The 17,747-nt window shown below is 43.9% G+C and overlaps 1 protein-coding gene across 3 annotated transcripts in view; it reads left to right on the top strand.

The window, feature by feature from the left end:
- zmp:0000000660 (arf-GAP with Rho-GAP domain, ANK repeat and PH domain-containing protein 2) overlaps positions 1–17,747 on the top strand; it is a 118,109-nt gene that overhangs the window by 20,861 nt on the left and 79,501 nt on the right. For all 3 annotated transcript variants that reach the window (XM_017699634.2, XM_017699633.2, XM_017699635.2), the window contains 2 exons: positions 4,404–4,524; positions 15,285–15,463. In XM_017699634.2, coding sequence (XP_017555123.1) covers positions 4,404–4,524; positions 15,285–15,463 — 300 coding nt within the window. The remainder of the gene's footprint in view (positions 1–4,403; positions 4,525–15,284; positions 15,464–17,747) is intronic.

The following is a 17,747-nucleotide window of genomic DNA, read 5'->3' as shown; positions in this document are numbered from 1 at the left end:
CTCTCTACCTAGAACACTTCATGCTATCATTCAAAAACAGGGACAAAATATAAACGTAAATATGTCTTTCCTGATGGATACAAAAGAATAAATGATAATGGTAGCTTGAAAAGTAATGAATAATTTAAATATATTTGAAATTGAATTGAAATTTCTCTATCTTTGTTTTTTTTCTCTTTATCTTTGTTTTAAATTATTAAAGTGTTTATTCTTTTACATAAATGGTTGCAACTGTAACAACTGCAATTTGCCTCTGGGATCAATAAAGGATTCTGATTCTGATTCTGATATAAATTATAGCAGGCGTCCCAAAATTACTCTTAAGCACTGCATCAATGTTTGGTCAACATATTACGTAAAGATATTATTACATGCCACATTTGTGTTTGTGTGTATTGCTGTATGGTGGAAATTGTATTATTTTCCTTTGTTGAGTTCTTAAAGGTATTAAAAACATTTGAATTTGATTTTAAAAATGGAGTAGAGTCCCTGCAGATGTTACTGAGTAGAGGAACCGTCTTCGTGTTCGCTGCAGGATGTATGCGCAACCTGTGATGGCTCTGTCAGGCTTGCTCCTGGCAACATTTTGAAATTATTGCTCATAATGATGCCAAGCAGAATGTAACTTGGAGCTGTAAAGATGATCCAAATGGACCCCCCCCCTACTGTTTTGCCTGTAGTACCCCCTCAAGTCCAGCTGGTGTCCCCATGGCTCCACAGCAGAGGCAGTGTGGAGGGAGGTTAAAGGCACTATAGCACGCCATGTGGAAGCTGCATAATTAGTCTAATGTAGGTCCAGCTACACTAATCCTAATCTTAACCATTATGAAATAAATGAGGAAATTGGTCTTGGATCAGTGAAAAATTAGGCTCTCTGCACCAGCACAAACTACAGAACTACAGAATATAATTTCTCTGTGAATTTAGACGTGCTTCTGAGTCAGGCCTTTCCGCTCCATATTGTGGCATCTTCCTGTCGTGTATGTTTCAGGTTTATTTATAGTGTGCTAACATACAGAATACAGATCAGGCTAGTGCACACGCACGCCGTGTATGTGGTTGATCTGTGTACCCGAGACTTCTGTGAGAATCTTCTGTTGTATGTCAGATGTCACAGGCACTGCTCACTCTGAGGTTCTAAAGGAGCCTACACAAACCGTGTGCACTTTTAGGGGTTGGAGTCTGTAGATGCCTTATGGTTTGGATCATAATTTTAGAAGTCTGTCTCAGAAGTTGGTTGCATTTTCAGCTTCTTATAATCCGAGTGATCTCAAACACCTTCAGCGATGTTGAGGTCTGGACTATGGGGTGGTCAGTCTGTTGTTCTGAGAACACCAGCAGCTTCCTTATCTGATTTACAAATGTTTTTCTTTTTATTTTTTTAGTTTTTTTTTTTCTGTAGCAGCATCTTGATGACTACACAGTTACCTCCTCACAGTGGAAGGATGGACAGGAACACTTGTTAATTTTTTCAGATCTGAAGTAAGAGTGGAGCTTCATTTTCTCCTCTCTCTTAAAGATGCCAGCTTTAAATACCATTTATCTTATGCTGGCAGTTTTGGTGGTCTACTAGGTCTTGCAGGCTTGTTAGGAGTCCCAGCTTCTCTATTCTCTATAACATTTTTAAAATAATTTTTGCACTCCTATTTTGGAGATTTTTCTTCATTTGTTTTCCTTTGACTTTCCTGTGCAAGTCGATTATCATATCTATTCTCTGAAATATCTCCTGAATAATTTGAACTTAATGGCCATGTTGGCTGGAAATTAAACATGTCGTTGCTGTCGGAAGAAAACCTCTCCATTTTTGTTGTTTTTAAGTTGGCACAATTTGAAGAATGAAGAAATGGCCCAAAATGATTGGGTGGGAAAATGTCTGGTTCCACTGATTTACATTAAAAGTAGAAGTTGTGATTTTGGAGATATGAGGTTTTCTTCTGACAACAGTGATATGAAAGTAGTGTCTGGTGTTGTAAGTATAGCAGATGTTATAGCTTATTATATATAGTGTAGCTCATAGTGTTTGTTTTTCATCAGATGTGTTGGCTACTGATGAAATGTTTCATTAAGGAGAAAAGACCAAAAAATCCAGGGTTTATTAAAGTATGCTTTTAAGGGGGGGGGGGGGGGGGGGGGGTTTAAGTGCCATTTCCACTAGCATACACCACGACCTAAAACATCTCTGAACTCATAATGGCTGCTTTGGTGTTTTTATACACACACACACATATATATATATACACACACACACACACACACACACACACACACACACACACACACACACAATTTCCATGTCATCCCTCTGACCTCAAAAATAATAATTAAAACGTGTAATTAACGCTAACCCAGATAGCGCCTAATTATCAGCACTTAGCTTCCGAAGACGCACTCGCGCATCCCTTTTCACCCATCCCTCTCTCCTCTGTTCCTCTCCTCTGTCCAAATTTAGATGGAGAGAGACTCATTAGAATGCTGCTAAGTTCGTGGCCCTATCGCCGTAGCAACGGGAGAACTGCTAAATTGGAGAGCGAGCGAAATCCCACAGAAAGGCGATGGCCGCCCCGCACCATAATTAGGGTTAGCTGTAGCCGCCATTGTTAACATCATGCCTTAATTTGAGAAGATGGCTCTCTCCCTGACCCTTCTTTTTTTCATCGCTCTGTTTCTCTCTCTGTCTGCCTCATGCACTCGATTGCCCGCCACCTTCCCCTCTCTCTCTCTCTCTCTCTGTCTCTGTCTCTGTCTCTGTCTCTCTCCCTCTCTCCCTCTCTCTCTCTCTCGGTTATATTCTCTCTCCCTTGGTTATATTCCCTCTCTCTGTCTCTCTCCCTCTCTCTCTCTTTTTCTTTCTCTCTCTCTCTCTCTCTCTCTCTCTCTCTCTCTCTCTCTCTCTCTCTCTCTCATATTTCTTCACTGTCCGTGCCTCTCCCATTGTTCTTTTATTTCCCTTATGTGCTCACTAAGGAGGGAGTCCCTTACTCAATCTTCTCCACTATTTCTGGACAGAATGTTCTAGAAATAGTGCAAGGTCATCATTATAATTAAGAAGCAGATGAAATGGACAAATGATGTCGTCGTCCCGTGCACCCCCCCCACTCTCGCTCGCTCTCTCTCGCTCTCGCTCTCTCTCTCCCTCCCATATCTATGGTGCTCTTTTTCTTTCCCTTTTTGTTTCTAAACTCAGTCCTTCTTATCCATCCCAGTCTGTTCCCACCATCTCTCTCCATCCTCTCTTCTCCCATATATTTATTTTACACCTGGCATAAATGCTTTCTCTCTGTCTCTTTCTCCCTCCATCTGTCTATTCCCTCTCTTTCTCTCTCGCTTTTTCACTCTCACCCACTCGGTTCCCCCTTTATCTAATTCTTTCTCTCTGACACGTATATTGTCTCACCCACTCACCCACTCACTCACTCACCCACTCCCCCACCCACTCCTCCTCTCTCTCTCTTTCTCTTTTTCTATCCTTTCTACCCCATATTTTTTCTCCACCTGGCACACATGCTTTCTCTTTCTCTCTCTCTGTCTCTCTCCCTCCATCGTTTTCTTTCTCAGTTTTTCTTATCACTGTGTATCCTGTCCCTACAGTCTCTCTCTCTCTCTCTCTCTCTCTCTCTCTCTCTCTCTCTCAAGATTAAAATATGCTCCTGTGTATTTGTTGTGGAGATGAAATTTAGCTGTCTTGGAGGTTGGAGATTTTCTGTGGCATGGTTGATGTTGGAGTGGAAGAAGGGCAATGCTGCTATTGTCGAGAGACTAACCACATGTTTAGATCTGAGGCTGTGGTCAGGCCTCAGAGTGCGCTGATAGTGGCTTTTGCTCTTCTGCTAGTTTGAAGCTTACAGAGAAAGAGAGACGATGAAAAAGAGAGCAAACACCCTCTCCCTGAGCAAGCAGACCCTGCCCCCCCCATCCCTCTGAATCACCATGCTATAAATATGTGAGAGGTTGGTTTACAGGCTGGGGAATCGTATTAGCATTCAGACCTGCTCCATACGTGTGTGTGTGTGTTCATCTACGTCTATACATACATGCACAAACACACACAAATACCTACAGAGCAAGTGTGTGTGTGGCCTCACTGTGTCACTCTTTTAGCAGGTTTCTGGGGGAGGGGGCTGCTGTGAAGTAGAAGCTTCAGCTATAGCAGTAGTGTGTATTTGTGTGAGTGGGTGTTTGAGTGGTTGATGGGGTGTAGTGGGTAACAAGCAGCAGACTGGGATTTGATTTGCCCTCCTGGACAAGCACTATATATGAGTGCATGGGCAAGACTCCTAACTCTGTACTCACTTCTCTCTGTACCATAATTTTCAAAACACGGTGAGTCGTTCTGGATAAGAGCATGTGCTGCACGTATCAGTGTAAATGAATGTCTGTCTCTCTCTCTCTGTGTCTGTCTGTAGGAGATGTACTCGAAAGGTCTGGTTCCTCTCTCAGCTGTGAGGCTGGTGCGATCTGTAGGAGACAACAAGCTGGAGGTGGTCACTTCACAAAGAACGTTTGTGTTTCGAGCAGAAAAAGAAGGTGAAGTTATTTATTTATTTATTTTTCCCCCCCTCTATCTCGCTCTCATCCTCACTCACTGTGGGTTTTGGAGTTTTACATTTGAAAGTAAAACCTTTTAAAACCTATGAAGCTTTAAAAAGAGCTGTTTTTAATTGAAGCCCTCCTAAAGAGAAACATCTATTCTGTATTATTATAGTCCACTGTACATTCCAGACTCCATGCAGCTGAACTAAAACATTTGCAGGCTTATGCCCTGATGTAGTTTTACACCCCTACCACACCCCTTTCTCCCCTTTTCTCTTCTCTTTTTCCTTCACCTCTTCCTCTTTCAGAGGAGGTAGGCCTCCCTCCCTGCACTTCCTCTCATAAATTCAAGGTCTTCTGAAGGTCGTCCTCACTCACGCCTCATCTGAGGTGTGGAGTAATGGAAATCATGGAGTCAATGGAGTCTCACTCTTTTAGTTAAATTCACATCACTTTTTGGCATGAATTATGATTAGAAGCTGTAGAAGCTGTTTTAATTCTTACTAGTGATAATATCAAAACTAAATATATCCGTGTGTATTTTTACATAATATACACAGTCAGAAGCGTCTTCATTCTTAACCTCTCTCACTCTCGCTCTCGCTCTTGCTCTTCTCTCACTCGCTCTGTTACCAGAACAGAACTGTCTGTTGGTTGTTTTACTCTAGCCTGGGTTTTGTGTGGTTTAATTGAATCTTTGCTCTCCTCATCATTACTGTTTGGTGTTGCCTTCACACCGGCTGAAAGCACATCACTGGTAGTGTTGAGGATGAGGATGACTATGATGGCTGATGATGGCATAATTTTGAGCAGGTGCATTAAAAGTCCTGGATGAATGCACTATTTTTGGTTATGGTTACATAGGTCTCAGTGATTGTTTATATGTTTATATGTGTTGTACAGGTAGGTAAGTAGTGGTGGCAGGGCATGTGACATGTTTCAATTAAAACAAAAACTTCGTCTCCATCTTGGACCTCATCCATGAACAGTAGAGAGCAAGGTACAGACTAATATGGGGTGAAATGGACTGTTTGTCTTGTGAAGAGATTTATTAGAATGATAGTCTTTTTTTTCTGCGTTTTCAGCCTTTGTGTGAGAAAATGGATAAGATTGCTAACAGTCGCCTGTTAACCTGCTCTTTGCCTTGACTTAAAGATGTTAAAAAGTTAAATAATAGACGTTATAAGCAACCTTTCAACAAATAATAAATCATGTTTCAGAAAATATAATAATAAAAAATATTTATTTTTATGTCCATCTTTTGGAAGCAAAATAGACAGTGGGTTTCTGCTGACTGCATGTGTGTGTGTGTGTGTGTGCAGGCATGTGCACATATATGAGGGGAAAAATAATTTATGTAACACAAGTTTTGATCTTTATGGTAATTAGACAAGATTCTGTTTTAATATTGGACCATTTCTGTTGGTCCAAACAAGTGTTTACACAATACAAGAGGCAGCTTGTATTTCCAAAGATCTAATTTAAGGTGCTGTGAATTGGTGTATTAGGTATAAATGCTCGCTCTCTCTCTCTTCTTTAACTTTCTCTTTCATTGTGTCTCTCCTCTCTCCCCTTCTCTACTTCTCCAACTGTCCCTCTGTCTCTCTCCTTCTATGCTTGAACTGTCTCTCTCTTTCTCTCCTTTTCTGCTTCTGTACCTCTCTCTGTCCATTTCTGTCCTCTTCTCCTCTTTCTCAATCTGTCCCCCTTTCCCTTTCTCTCTCTCTTCCCACCCTCTCTCTCTTTCCGCTCTCTCTCTCTCTATGTCTTGCCCCACCCGTCTCTCTCTCTCTCTCTCTCTCTCTCTCTCTCTCTCTCTCTCTCTCTCTCTCTCTCTCTCCTCCCCCCTCTCTTTCTCTCCCCCACCCTCTCTCTCTCTCCCCCCACCCTCTCTCTCTCTCTGTCTGTCCCCACCCTCGCTCTGTCTCTCTGTCCCTGTCTCCCTCTCTGTCTCTCTGCCTCTGTCTCTCTCTCTCTCTCCCCCTTACCCTCTATCTCTCTCCCCCCTTACTCTCTCTCTCTCTCTCTCTGTCTCGCCCCCCCTCTCTCTCTGCCTCTCTCTCTCTGCCTCTCTCTTCTCACCCTCTCTCTCTCCCCCCACCCCCTCTCTCTCTGTCTGTCCCCACCCTCGCTCTGTCTCTCTGCCTCTGTCTCTCTCTCTTCGTGTGTCTGTCTGTCTCTCTGTCTCTCTGTCTCTCTCTCTCCCCCTTACCCTCTCTCTCTCTCTCTCTCTCTCTCTCTCTCTCTCTCTCTCTCTCTCTCTCAACCCTCTCTCAACCCTCTCTCTCTCTCTCTCCCCCCTCTCTCTCTCTCTCTCCCCCCTCTCCCCCCTCTCTCCCCACCTTCTCTTTCTCTCTCTCTTTTCTCTCTCTCACTCTCTCTCTCTACCTCTACCTCAACCTCTACCTCTCTCTCTCTCCCCCCACCCTCTTTCTGTCTTTCTGCCTCTGCATCTCTCTCTCTCTCTCAACCCTCTCTCTCTCCCCCTTGTCTCTCTCTCTCTCTCTCTCTCTCTCTCTCTCTCCCTCCCCTCTCTCTCTCTCCCCCTCTCTCCCTCCCGTCTCTCTCTCTCAACCCTCTCTCCCCACCTTCTCTTTCTCTCTCTCTCTCTTACTCTGTCTCTCTACCTCAACCCCTACCTCTACCTCTCTCTCTCCTCCCACCCTCTTTCTGTCTTTCTGCCTCTGCATCTCTCTCTCTCTCAACCCTCTCTCTCTCCCCCTTGTCTCTCTCTCCCTCCCCTCTCTCTCTCTCTCAACCCTCTCTCTCTCTCTCTCTCTCTCTCTCTCTCTCTCTCTCTCTCTCTCTCTCTCTCTCTCTCTGTCTCTCTCTCTCCCCCCTCTCTCCCCACCTTCTCTTTCTCTCTCTCTCTCTCTCACTCTCTCTCTCTACCTCTACCTCAACCTCTACCTCTCTCTCTCTCTCCCCCCACCCTCTTTCTGTCTTTCTGCCTCTGCATCTCTCTCTCTCTCTGCCGCTCTCTCGCTCCCCACCTTCTCTCTCTCTCTCTCTCTCACTCTCGCACACACACTCTCTGCCTCTCTCTCTCGCGCTCTCTCTCTCTCTCTCTCTCTGCCTCTCTCTCACTCCCCACCTTCTCTCTCTCTCAGTGAGTGGAGCGGCTGTGAGTATGAGAGCACGAACAGACTGGTTTGAGTGTGTTTGCCCACTCTCTTCTATTACTTTCCTATCGCCTTTTGCTTACTGGTTTCATTTTAGTGTGTGACAGTACAATCTGGTGTATGGGTGGTTTAGGAGGTTAGTGGGGGTCGGCGGCCGGCGGCCTGCGCTGGACGCCATGGCGGCCCGGGAGAGAGCGGTGTTTGAGCAGTTAAGTCGGCGACATGGTATTAAAATCGCCGTGGGTACTAATGTCATCGTGGAAGAGTGCAGTCTCACGGTGGGTGAAGCTGTGGGCCACGACAGCATCCTGTCAGCGTCTAGAACGAACGGTTCAATAGTTCTGTTTCTGAATGATGTCGATAAGGTCACTGACATTGTTAACCGCGGTATAATCTTGGATGGTCAGTTTACTAGTGTTCTTCCACTCATCACCCCCTCCAAAAGAGTCACTTCGTCTAACATCCCACCATTTATCAGAGACGATGCAGTTATCCCGGTTCGGACAGATTATGTCCCCGATTAAGAAAGTCCCCCTCGGCTGCAAATCTCCGCTGCTGAAGCATGTCGTGTCTTTTAGGCGGCATGTTTTCATGATCCTGAAAGACAACGCAGATGAACTGAATGCTTCTTTTAAATTTAGAATCGATAACTTCGATTACACTGTATTTGTCACCACGGAGAGTATGAAATGTTTTGGCTGTGGAGGAGATGGGCATCTTATCCAGTCTTGCCTGGAGAGGCTACCCGGCCCCGCTCCGCGCACCGAGGTTAGAGGCGCGGCGAGCGCTGAGGATGGAGGAGACCGGGACGGGGAAGGAGTGGAGGAGACAGGGCCTGAAAGCAGGCCTGGAGCTGCGGGAAGCGAACTCGACAGCAGAGGTAAGGAGAGCGATGGGGCAGGGTGCAGTGTGACTGTGGACGAGGACGCTGGGCAGAGTGAGTGCAGAAGGAAGAGCTGAATGATAGACACCAACACGGTACTGACCCACTGGTAGACGCTGTTACTAATGTAGTTGATTTCGTGTTAGATGGCCACCAGACCATGCTCGATGACCCCACACGCCCCGTGTTTAAAACCCCAGTCACTAAAAGGAAAAAATCACAGTCAGTATCAGACCCGCAGTATAAAGAAAGCTGTAGGCGCCGCAGGACAGCTGGGCGATGCCACGGCCGCTGGAACAGACAACGCTGAGAACGACACGTCTGACTCCAACATCTCATCGTGTTCACAGACTTGCGGTTCCAGGAAAAGAGCACGAAACATGCTAAAGGGGTGCGGGTGGAAGACCACTTCCCTGACCGCGTCGGGTTTGTACAGTCAGTACAGTATCTGCGGAACAACTCGGGGGAGGAGGGGTTTACCGACCAGGAGATATTCTGCTTAAAGAAGATGGTTTAGTTTGGCCACTATCAGCTCACTGATGACAGCAGTGAGATGGCGTGAACATCCCCTCAGGTTTCTGTGGTGTGGAGTGCTGGCTGTGTTGTCTTTATACTCTCCTTTTAACATGGATGAGTTCAGGGTGGCGACATTAAATATCAATGGGGCCAGAGATGCTAATAAGAGAGCGCAACTGTTTGAGCTGCTTAGACTTAAACATATTGATGTGATGTTTGTCCAAGAAACACACAGTGATGAGCAGAACGCTGTAGACTGGGTGAGGGAATATGACGGGAGGGCCTTTCTCAGTCACAGAAGCTCTGTAAGTGGAGGTGTGGCACTGCTCTTCGCTAAAAGCTGGGATCCTTAGTCGGGTGAAGTTGAGGACATAATGGCAGGTAGAATTTTAAAAGTTCGTGCCATTTCTGAACATTGCGCCTTTGTCTTTCTGTGTGTGTATGCACCCGCAGTGGGGGTGGACAGGATGCTGTTTTTAGATGTTCTGTGTGAAACGCTGGGTGGCTGCAGCAGTGATGATTTAGTTTTAGCCGGTGATTTTAACTGCAGAGTCCAGTGCAGATAGGAATCACTTAGAACTGCACACTGCTTCGCGTAGATGGCTAGTCCAGCTGATCAACACACACAAACTCTGTGATATTTGGAGGTTTCTAAATGACCAACAAAAACAGTATACCTGGGCACATACAAGCGAGAACCTTATCTCTCTAGCAAGACTCAAAGCAAAGTTGGCGATGAGTTGCATGAGGAAAAACAGGATTAAGGGGTGTGGAGGGACTGACCCTATCCTGATGGTGAGAGGTCTCGTAATGAAATGACTCCATGGTAAATTTGGGGGGGCAGGGCGGGGCTTTGTGGTGAATTTGTAAGGAGATGTTTTTTGCTGTATTTGGGCTGATTTCTGTGTGATCTGTCTCCAGTGTTTACTGATTACAATTAAGGTGTTTCCCTCTCTCTCCCCCTCTCTCCCTCTCTCTCTATCTCTCCGCTCTCCCTCTCTCTCTCTCCCTCTCTCCCTCTCTCCCTCTCTCCCTCTCTCCCTCTCTCTCTCCCCCTCTCTCCCCCTCTCTCCGCCTCTCTCTATCTTTCCGCTCTCTCTCTCTCTCTGCCTCTCTCTGCCTCTCTCTGCCTCTCTCTGCCTCTCTGTCCCTCTCTCCGCTCTCTCCCTCTCTCCGCTCTCTCTCTCTCTCTCTCCTCTCTCTCCCCTCTCCGCTCCCTCTCTCTCTCCCTCCCTCTCCCTCTCTCTCTCTCTCTCTGCTTGCTCTCTCTCTCTTTCTCCCTGCCCTCTCTCTCTCTGTTTCACCCCACCCTTTCTCTCTTTCTGTCTTGCACCACCCTCTCTCTTTCTCTCTCTCTCTCCACATCCTCTCTCTCTGCTCTCTCTCTCTCTCTCTCTCTCTCTTTCTCCCCACCCTCTCTCTCTCTCTCACCCCACCCTTTCTCTCTTTCTGTCTTGCACCACCCTCTCTTTCTCTCTCTCTCTCTCTCTCTCTCCCTCTCTCCCTCTCTCCGCTCTCTCTCTCTCCGCTCTCTCCGCTCTCTCCGCTCTCTCCGCTCTCTCCGCTCTCTCTCTCTCTCTCTCTCTCTCTCTCTCTCTCTCTCTCTCTCTCTCTCTCTCTCTCTCTCTCTCTCTCTCTCTCGCTCTCTCTCTCCCTCTCCGCTCCCTCACTCTCTCCCTCTCTCCCTCTCTCTCCCTCTCTCCCCTCTCTCCACTCCCTCACTCTCTCCCTCTCTCTCCCTCTTTCTTTGTATCTTTCTGATATCATGACCTGTGAATCTCTTTGTAAGCCCCTCCATAAGTCTAGGTGTTTATTTTTCCGGACTTCCTTTCTTCTTTAGCAGCAGCGTGTGTCATGGAGGCAGAGAGGCGGCCTGGTCAGCACATGCATTTTTAAACAGCTTTATACCAGAGTGAGGGAGACATCAATCTTAAGACAAACATGAGAGAGAGGTAGAGAGAGCGAGCAACAAGCGGCTGTAAAGGCGGAGGTGGGCAGAGGGAGAGGAAAGGGCTATGACTGAGTAGTACGAGAGGCAGAGAGAGCACATGGTGAATAATTTAGACGCGTAGCAGTATGTGTGTGTGTGTGTACAGGTTTGTGTTTGGGAGCCTACACAACTGTGCAGAGTTTTTCGCTTTTCACCAGGGTGCAGGTGCAGAGGTCTCCCCAGGTGAGTGTTGGCTGGGAGAAAGCAAACTTTAGAGTGTTGTTAGGATATTGCGACTGCAAAACATTTGTGTAGAGGGAGTAAAAAAATAAGAACTTTTTAAAAATGCAACACCCAAAAATTACAGATGAGTCATATTGCCAGTGCCTCATGTGCAAACACACCTTCCTGAGTCTGATTTGCCTACAAGGGTACACTTTTCTGTACATTCATTGTTTGAAGACTTTCCATATATATCATCACAGTCCAAAGAAAAGCAAGTATCTCCAAAATGGCATCTTTACAGAAAAAAAAGTTTTTCCTGTGTGCTGTGCAGATGTCGGAGGTATGCATAACAGAACATTACACAGAAGCCTCAACAGCAAAATACAACATTAATCTAATAAATATATTTGCCTTCAATAATTACAAAAAGGGAAAAGCAAACAGCTTCCGTTGTTTTTTGAAGACTTGCCTTCTGTCTTTTTTTTTTCTTCTTCTTCAAGAAATGTGCAGGGATGGGATAGTTTTATACACCTTTAAAGTTCAGTCTTAGAAGCTGTTTTTATTTTCTGCCTCTCACAGTTCAAGTAATCCCATTTAAAATGTAGTCTGTAGAACATTAATCCACATCTCCGATCTCCAGTGTAAAAATACTGCAAATTTTTAGTGTGTTTAGTTGTTTAGTCTGTTGAGTTGTCTTCTCACAGTGGAAGGATGGACAGAAATGGCTGTGGATTTTTTCAGATCTGAAGCAACAGTGGAGCTTGATTTTCTCCTCTCTCTCAAAAAGGAAAGCACTACGTACTGTGTTATGATGGTGATAGGTTGGTGGTCTACAAGGTCCCTGTAAGGTTGTTAGGAGTTTCATTATATTTATATAATTGAATCAGTTTTTTGAGCTCCAATTTGGGGGAAACTCCTGTTTTTTTCATTTATTTTCCTTTGACCTTCTCCTTTCTAATGCAAAAATATGAGGAAAAAAAATTGGGGTTGCATATTGTGGCCTATAGCGTTGCTATAATTTTTGTTCACTTATTTAAGGTTTATTTAATGAATGCGAGTATATGAACATTAAAGGTTGCAAGGAATAGCTTGATTTATTGTTATAGTGGCCCTAAGAATTACTGTAAATACATATGAGTCAACTTTAAGCATTTGTGGTGTGTGTGTGTGTTTAGGGCCTAGCCGTCTGCACAAGGTTTAATAATAGATTAGTGCAGTGTGTTTGGGGTCTGGTGGGGTCAGCCAGCACAGCAGCAGTGCAGTGATGTATGGAGCTGAATGCATCAGTGTATGAGCTGTATTTTATACTGCCTCCTTATGGAGAGGAAAACAGGTCTAGGCCAGACTGTGTAAAACAGCAGAAAACCACTATGTACAAAACATCCAGTGGGAGAAATAAGAAAAGTTTCTCCACATATATATATATACCTAACCCACTGGAACAGTAGCACCATGTGCTCACTTTAAAAATTCTCCAAGATCATGCTGCACCATGATAGAGAAGGTGAAGGCTTCTGCCAGTCAGACTCCTGAGTTTTATGGCTGAAGAGTTCAGTGTAGCACCTTCTGCACTTGAGCTTGTTGATGCTGTTACTATTGTTTAAAAATGGAAAAGTCCAAAGGATTGTAGACATCTGCTCATACATTGTTTCTTCTGAAATCAAGGATATTAAAAAGGGGTTTGTCCCTCCTTCACTGCAGTCACAGCCTCTACTCTTCTAGGAAGTTGGTGCAGTAGATGTTGGAACATTTGATGTGAGGATTTGATTGCATTCAGCCATAAGAGCATTAGTGAAGTCAGGATCACAAATGGATCACAAATGCCTCTCCAGCTCATCCCAGACTCCTTAGAGTACAGTTATACTGCTCCGTCCTCCCCACTGCTAGGGCTTTTTACCCCTCTAATATTAGCATTAGCATTGGACTTATGTGCGGCTGCCCCAGACTGTCTGTTTTTTGTGCCAGTGCTGTATATACACACAGGCTGCATGTGCACAGTTGAACACCTGTGTCTGTAATGGGTTCACCTTAAAGTAGCTGAATACACTAAGAAGTGTTTGAATATTTTCACAGTGTAGTTTTACTACAGGGGTGCAGAGTCCTGGAGATCTACTGCCCTGCAAAGTTTACCTTGAATCCTCATCTACCACACCTGATCCAGGTAATTAAGACTTTCAGAGGCATCTGAATAGTAGGGCCGGGTGTGTTGGATCTGAACTCTCCAGGGTGGTAGATCTCTATGACCAGGATTGAGCACCCCTAGTTTGCTCCATGGTGAATAGATGCCACCTGCCTAAATGTTCAAAATTTGATTATGTACATTTATTTTCTTCTCTTTCTCTCATGTATTCTGTTTAATTACTTGTTTCAATGTGAACTCCTGCCAAGATAAAGCAGTTATAAATGGAATCTTATTTAGCTGATAAAAAAAAAAAATCAGATTGTGATTCTGGTCACGTTTTGCCCTTCTCGTGTAATGTGTAGTTTAGTTTTAGTTCTAAACTTTGCACCAGTGTTTTTGCTGACTGTGGGCAAAAACTTGAATCTGTTCCAAAAAGTATTGCACTTGTAAAGCTCCACTCTAAACACCTTGTTTGCATAAAATTAATATAATCTCTCACATACTCACACTCTCTCGCTCTCGCTCGGTCTCCCTCTCTCCCTCTCTGTCTCTCTGTCTCGTAAACACACAATTACTTGCTCACTCATGTTTTTCTCACTTTGTATCTCTGTCTCCTCTGACACCCACTCACTCTTCTTTCTCTGTAGGTCTGTCTTCTCTATAACTTGTTTCTCTCTCTTTTTCACACGCACATGCATGACTCAGTCACTCTCTCGCTCACTCACACACACACGCTCTTATGTGTCTCTATTTTTTACACACACTCGCTCTTGTGTGTCTCTCTCTCTCTCTCTTTACACACTCGCTCTTGTGTGTGTGTCTCTCTCTCTCTCTTTACACACTCGCTCTTGTGTGTGTGTCTCTCTCTCTCTCTTTACACACTCGCTCTTGTGTGTGTATCTCTCTCTCTCTCTTTACACACACTCACTCTTGTCTCTCTCTCTATTTACACACACACTCGCTCTTGTGTGTGTGTGTGTGTTTCTCTCTCTCTTTACACACACTCACTCTTGTGTGTGTGTGTCTCTCTCTCTCTTTCACACACACACCCGTTCTTGTCTCTCTCTCTTTTTACACACACACTCGCTCTTGTCTTTCTCTCTTTTTACGGACACACTCGCTCTTGTCTCTCTCTCTCTTTTTACACACACACTCGCTCTTGTCTCTCTCTTTCTTTTTATGCACACACTCGCTCTTGTCTCTCTATACACACAGACATACACACACACTCGCTCTTGTGTGTCTCTCTCTTTCTCTCTATTTTTAACACACTTGCTCTTGTATGTCTTGCTCTCTCTCGCTCTGTCACTCGCTCGCGCTCTCTCTCTCCCTCTCGCTCGCTTTCGCTCTCTGTTTTTACACACACACTCGCTCTTGTGTCTCTCTCCCGTGCACTCTCTTTCTCTGAACACAGCAGACACCAGGTGTTGTAGACCTGCTGAGAATGGGGGGGTGGTGTCCAGCTGTTAATATTTCTTGGCTAACTTGTGTGTGAAGCCCCTGTGGTACCATTTAAACATGCCTCAAGGGACCCCTTGTGCTACCTGTTTCCAATCAGCACACATATACACACACTCTAGCCAATGAGACTCGAGGGTTTTAACATGCAGCCTCGTTTGCAGATTTGAAAGTTTATGAAAGTATGCCTGCATTATTAGGCCTCTTCCCCTCCATTAAACTCCCATGACACCAGGTCTCCTGCTACAAATACAGGAGGAAATGTGCATAAAAAAAAGCATATACTATATTTACACATGTATGCGCTCATATTCCATTCACTGGGGAGCATAAGACCCAATATAATCTAGCTTTCTCAGTCTGCATCACTTTCTTGCTCTCTCTGATGCATGCTTATACACACACACACACAGACACACACACACACACACACACACACACACACACACACACACACAGTCACGTAACCGCATTTCCTCCCGTGTGTCACCCTCTTAGGAGAACGTCAGGATTGGCTGGAGGTTCTACAGTCTGCTCTGAAGTCCCGCTCCGCCATTTCCCACAAGCCCTGCAAACACAGCTCCAGCAAGAGCGGCAGTGTGGAGCTGCGTGGCCACAAAGGCAAAGTGTACCTCAGCCTCACGGGAACCAAAGTCAGACTCTGCAAAACAGAGCAGGTAGATTTTTAGTTCAGCCATGTGTTTATCATATTCTCCTATTCAAGACAGAACATCGCTTTTAACTTTCTCCTTTATTTGTGTAAATGTAAGGGAATAAGGGTGAGCACTGTGATGTGCCTGTGAAGGGAAAGTATAGAAAGGAAATAGTTTCAGACTTGGGTCCCCACTGTGTATAAAATGAGCCATCTTGAGCTCTGCCTCAGGTAACGTCAAACAGGTAAAAACTTATAGTCACTGTACCTATAAGTCACATAAAACCAGCTTTGGTAACATTTTCTATGAATCATTTTTTCTAAATGTATTTATAATGACGTGTGGTGAAAGTCAGTTACATATCTAGAACCTCCAGAAGGCCTAGAGTGATATTTTTCCTCACAAACTTGTTCCCACCCGTTGATTCCACTCTCAGTTCCTAATTATATTAGTGGTTAATCTGACGCGTTAAAAACCTGAGATCTGACAGGTCAAGATTTTTAACAAATTCATATTACAGAAGCAAATCTTATCTTAATTTAGGAATCTCATCTTACAGCAACTTATCTCAAGTTATTAAATCTTAACTTACTCAATTGAAGTCGACAATAATCTGTCATGTTTGTTACCTAGCAACCGTCCATATGTGCACAGCTGAAACCAACACTGTCTCTAATCAAATTAGGTAGCCAGACAGCTAGCTACCATTTCAAAAAGAGGAAACAAAGCTGAAGTGCGATGAACTTGAAGTTAAGAATATTGTGGTTGCACTTTGTGCTGTTTGAGTGTGTCGCTGCTCCCCACTTTCAGTTTTCCAAAAGCTTTAGCCGACCGCCCTAACATTATTCCTCCTAATAAACAGCCACACGGTCAGCTCAGTCTCCTCATTATTCACCGCCATCATTGTAATATTTTTCTTTCTGACAGGTTTTCATCAGCGTAACACACAGAGGGGCCATTGGAGCTACATTGACTGGGGCTTTCAAAGGGCTGTTAGAAAAAGAACTCAGAAGTCAAAGCACTGTTTTCAGTGTAGATAAATGTAGTGTCATTATACTAGTTATAGTGAACTATGCTAGCTGTCACTGCATAAAATGATAACAACAGACTGTTAAAACAGAAGTGAAGACAGCTCTGGGGTTTTTAAAGAAATTTTGTCCATTTGGGATGTTTCTGTAATACTGTTTTCTTATCTGGAGTGAAGATAAGATTATGAACTTATGAACTGTTCTGTAATAGCTTCTGTTTTAAATTCAGTCCTAACTGAAGTTTTCATGGTGCCCAAGCAGATAAGATTTCAGACTTGTGACGTTTCTGTAAGACCCTGTAGGTTTGTTTCCAACCAAAACTTAATAGTAAATTAAGAGAGTTACTACAAAACCTACAGAGTTATATACTATAGAAATATGATGGTCATATTTAACAAAAACAAGATAAAGACGAGAGACATTAGAAAGACTACAAGGCCCTGAGAGTTCCCTCCTGGCTATATGGTATGCATAATACCTTATAATGCCTACCCTGTTATTATCCTGTATAATTGCAAACTATTCTCTGTGAATTAAATAATGAGACATTTATGAATGAAAGTCAGGGCTGGGCTGTTTTGGTGAGCTTTGAGCTCTCTTCTTTGGTATGGGAATCTTAATCCATGAATTTCATATAAGTTTGCGATGCATGTAATTACACACATTGCTCACCAAATCTATGGCAGTGAAAAGTCGTTGCTTGTGTTTTGATCTGTACCATGTTGTGCAGTGAAATGTCACAATTACACACAAATTACATACAAGTATGGACACACAACACATACAGATGAGAGATTGCTTGTAATCAACTTTATACACTTTAACATATGAGTGAGGGAAGTAATAAAATTCTTAAAATGAGTAGCTAATTAATTAGAGGAAAATGTAATTACATTATAATAACATGATGCTGTACCTTGTTACCCTCAACACTGCTCATGAGTAGTTTGAATATTATATACTATATTATTGTTACATTATTGTATTATGTTAATATTATGTTAGAATATCTCATATTTTATTTAGAAATGCTTCAGACAATGTTTTCTTACTTTAAATATTATTATTATTATTATTATTATTATTGCTCCTGCAGTCTAAATAAGTTTAGATTGCTCTATAAATAAGCAAGAGTATGCTAGCTAGCTAGCAGTCAGGAATAGTAGCAAGTTTTTGTACTGCCCCAGGTGCAAAAGATGATCGGGATGAAGCTTAAGATGCCAGAGCTGTTTCCAAAGAGCCTGGTGCACAGAGCTGGCTATGTATGCCACCAGTGACGT

The sequence above is a fragment of the Pygocentrus nattereri genome, chromosome 2 (assembly GCF_015220715.1).
Source record: "Pygocentrus nattereri isolate fPygNat1 chromosome 2, fPygNat1.pri, whole genome shotgun sequence".
NCBI classification, from domain to species: Eukaryota; Metazoa; Chordata; class Actinopteri; order Characiformes; family Serrasalmidae; genus Pygocentrus; species Pygocentrus nattereri.
The sequence above is the reverse complement of the archived record's forward strand: the minus strand, read 5'-3'. Positions and strand labels throughout refer to the sequence as shown.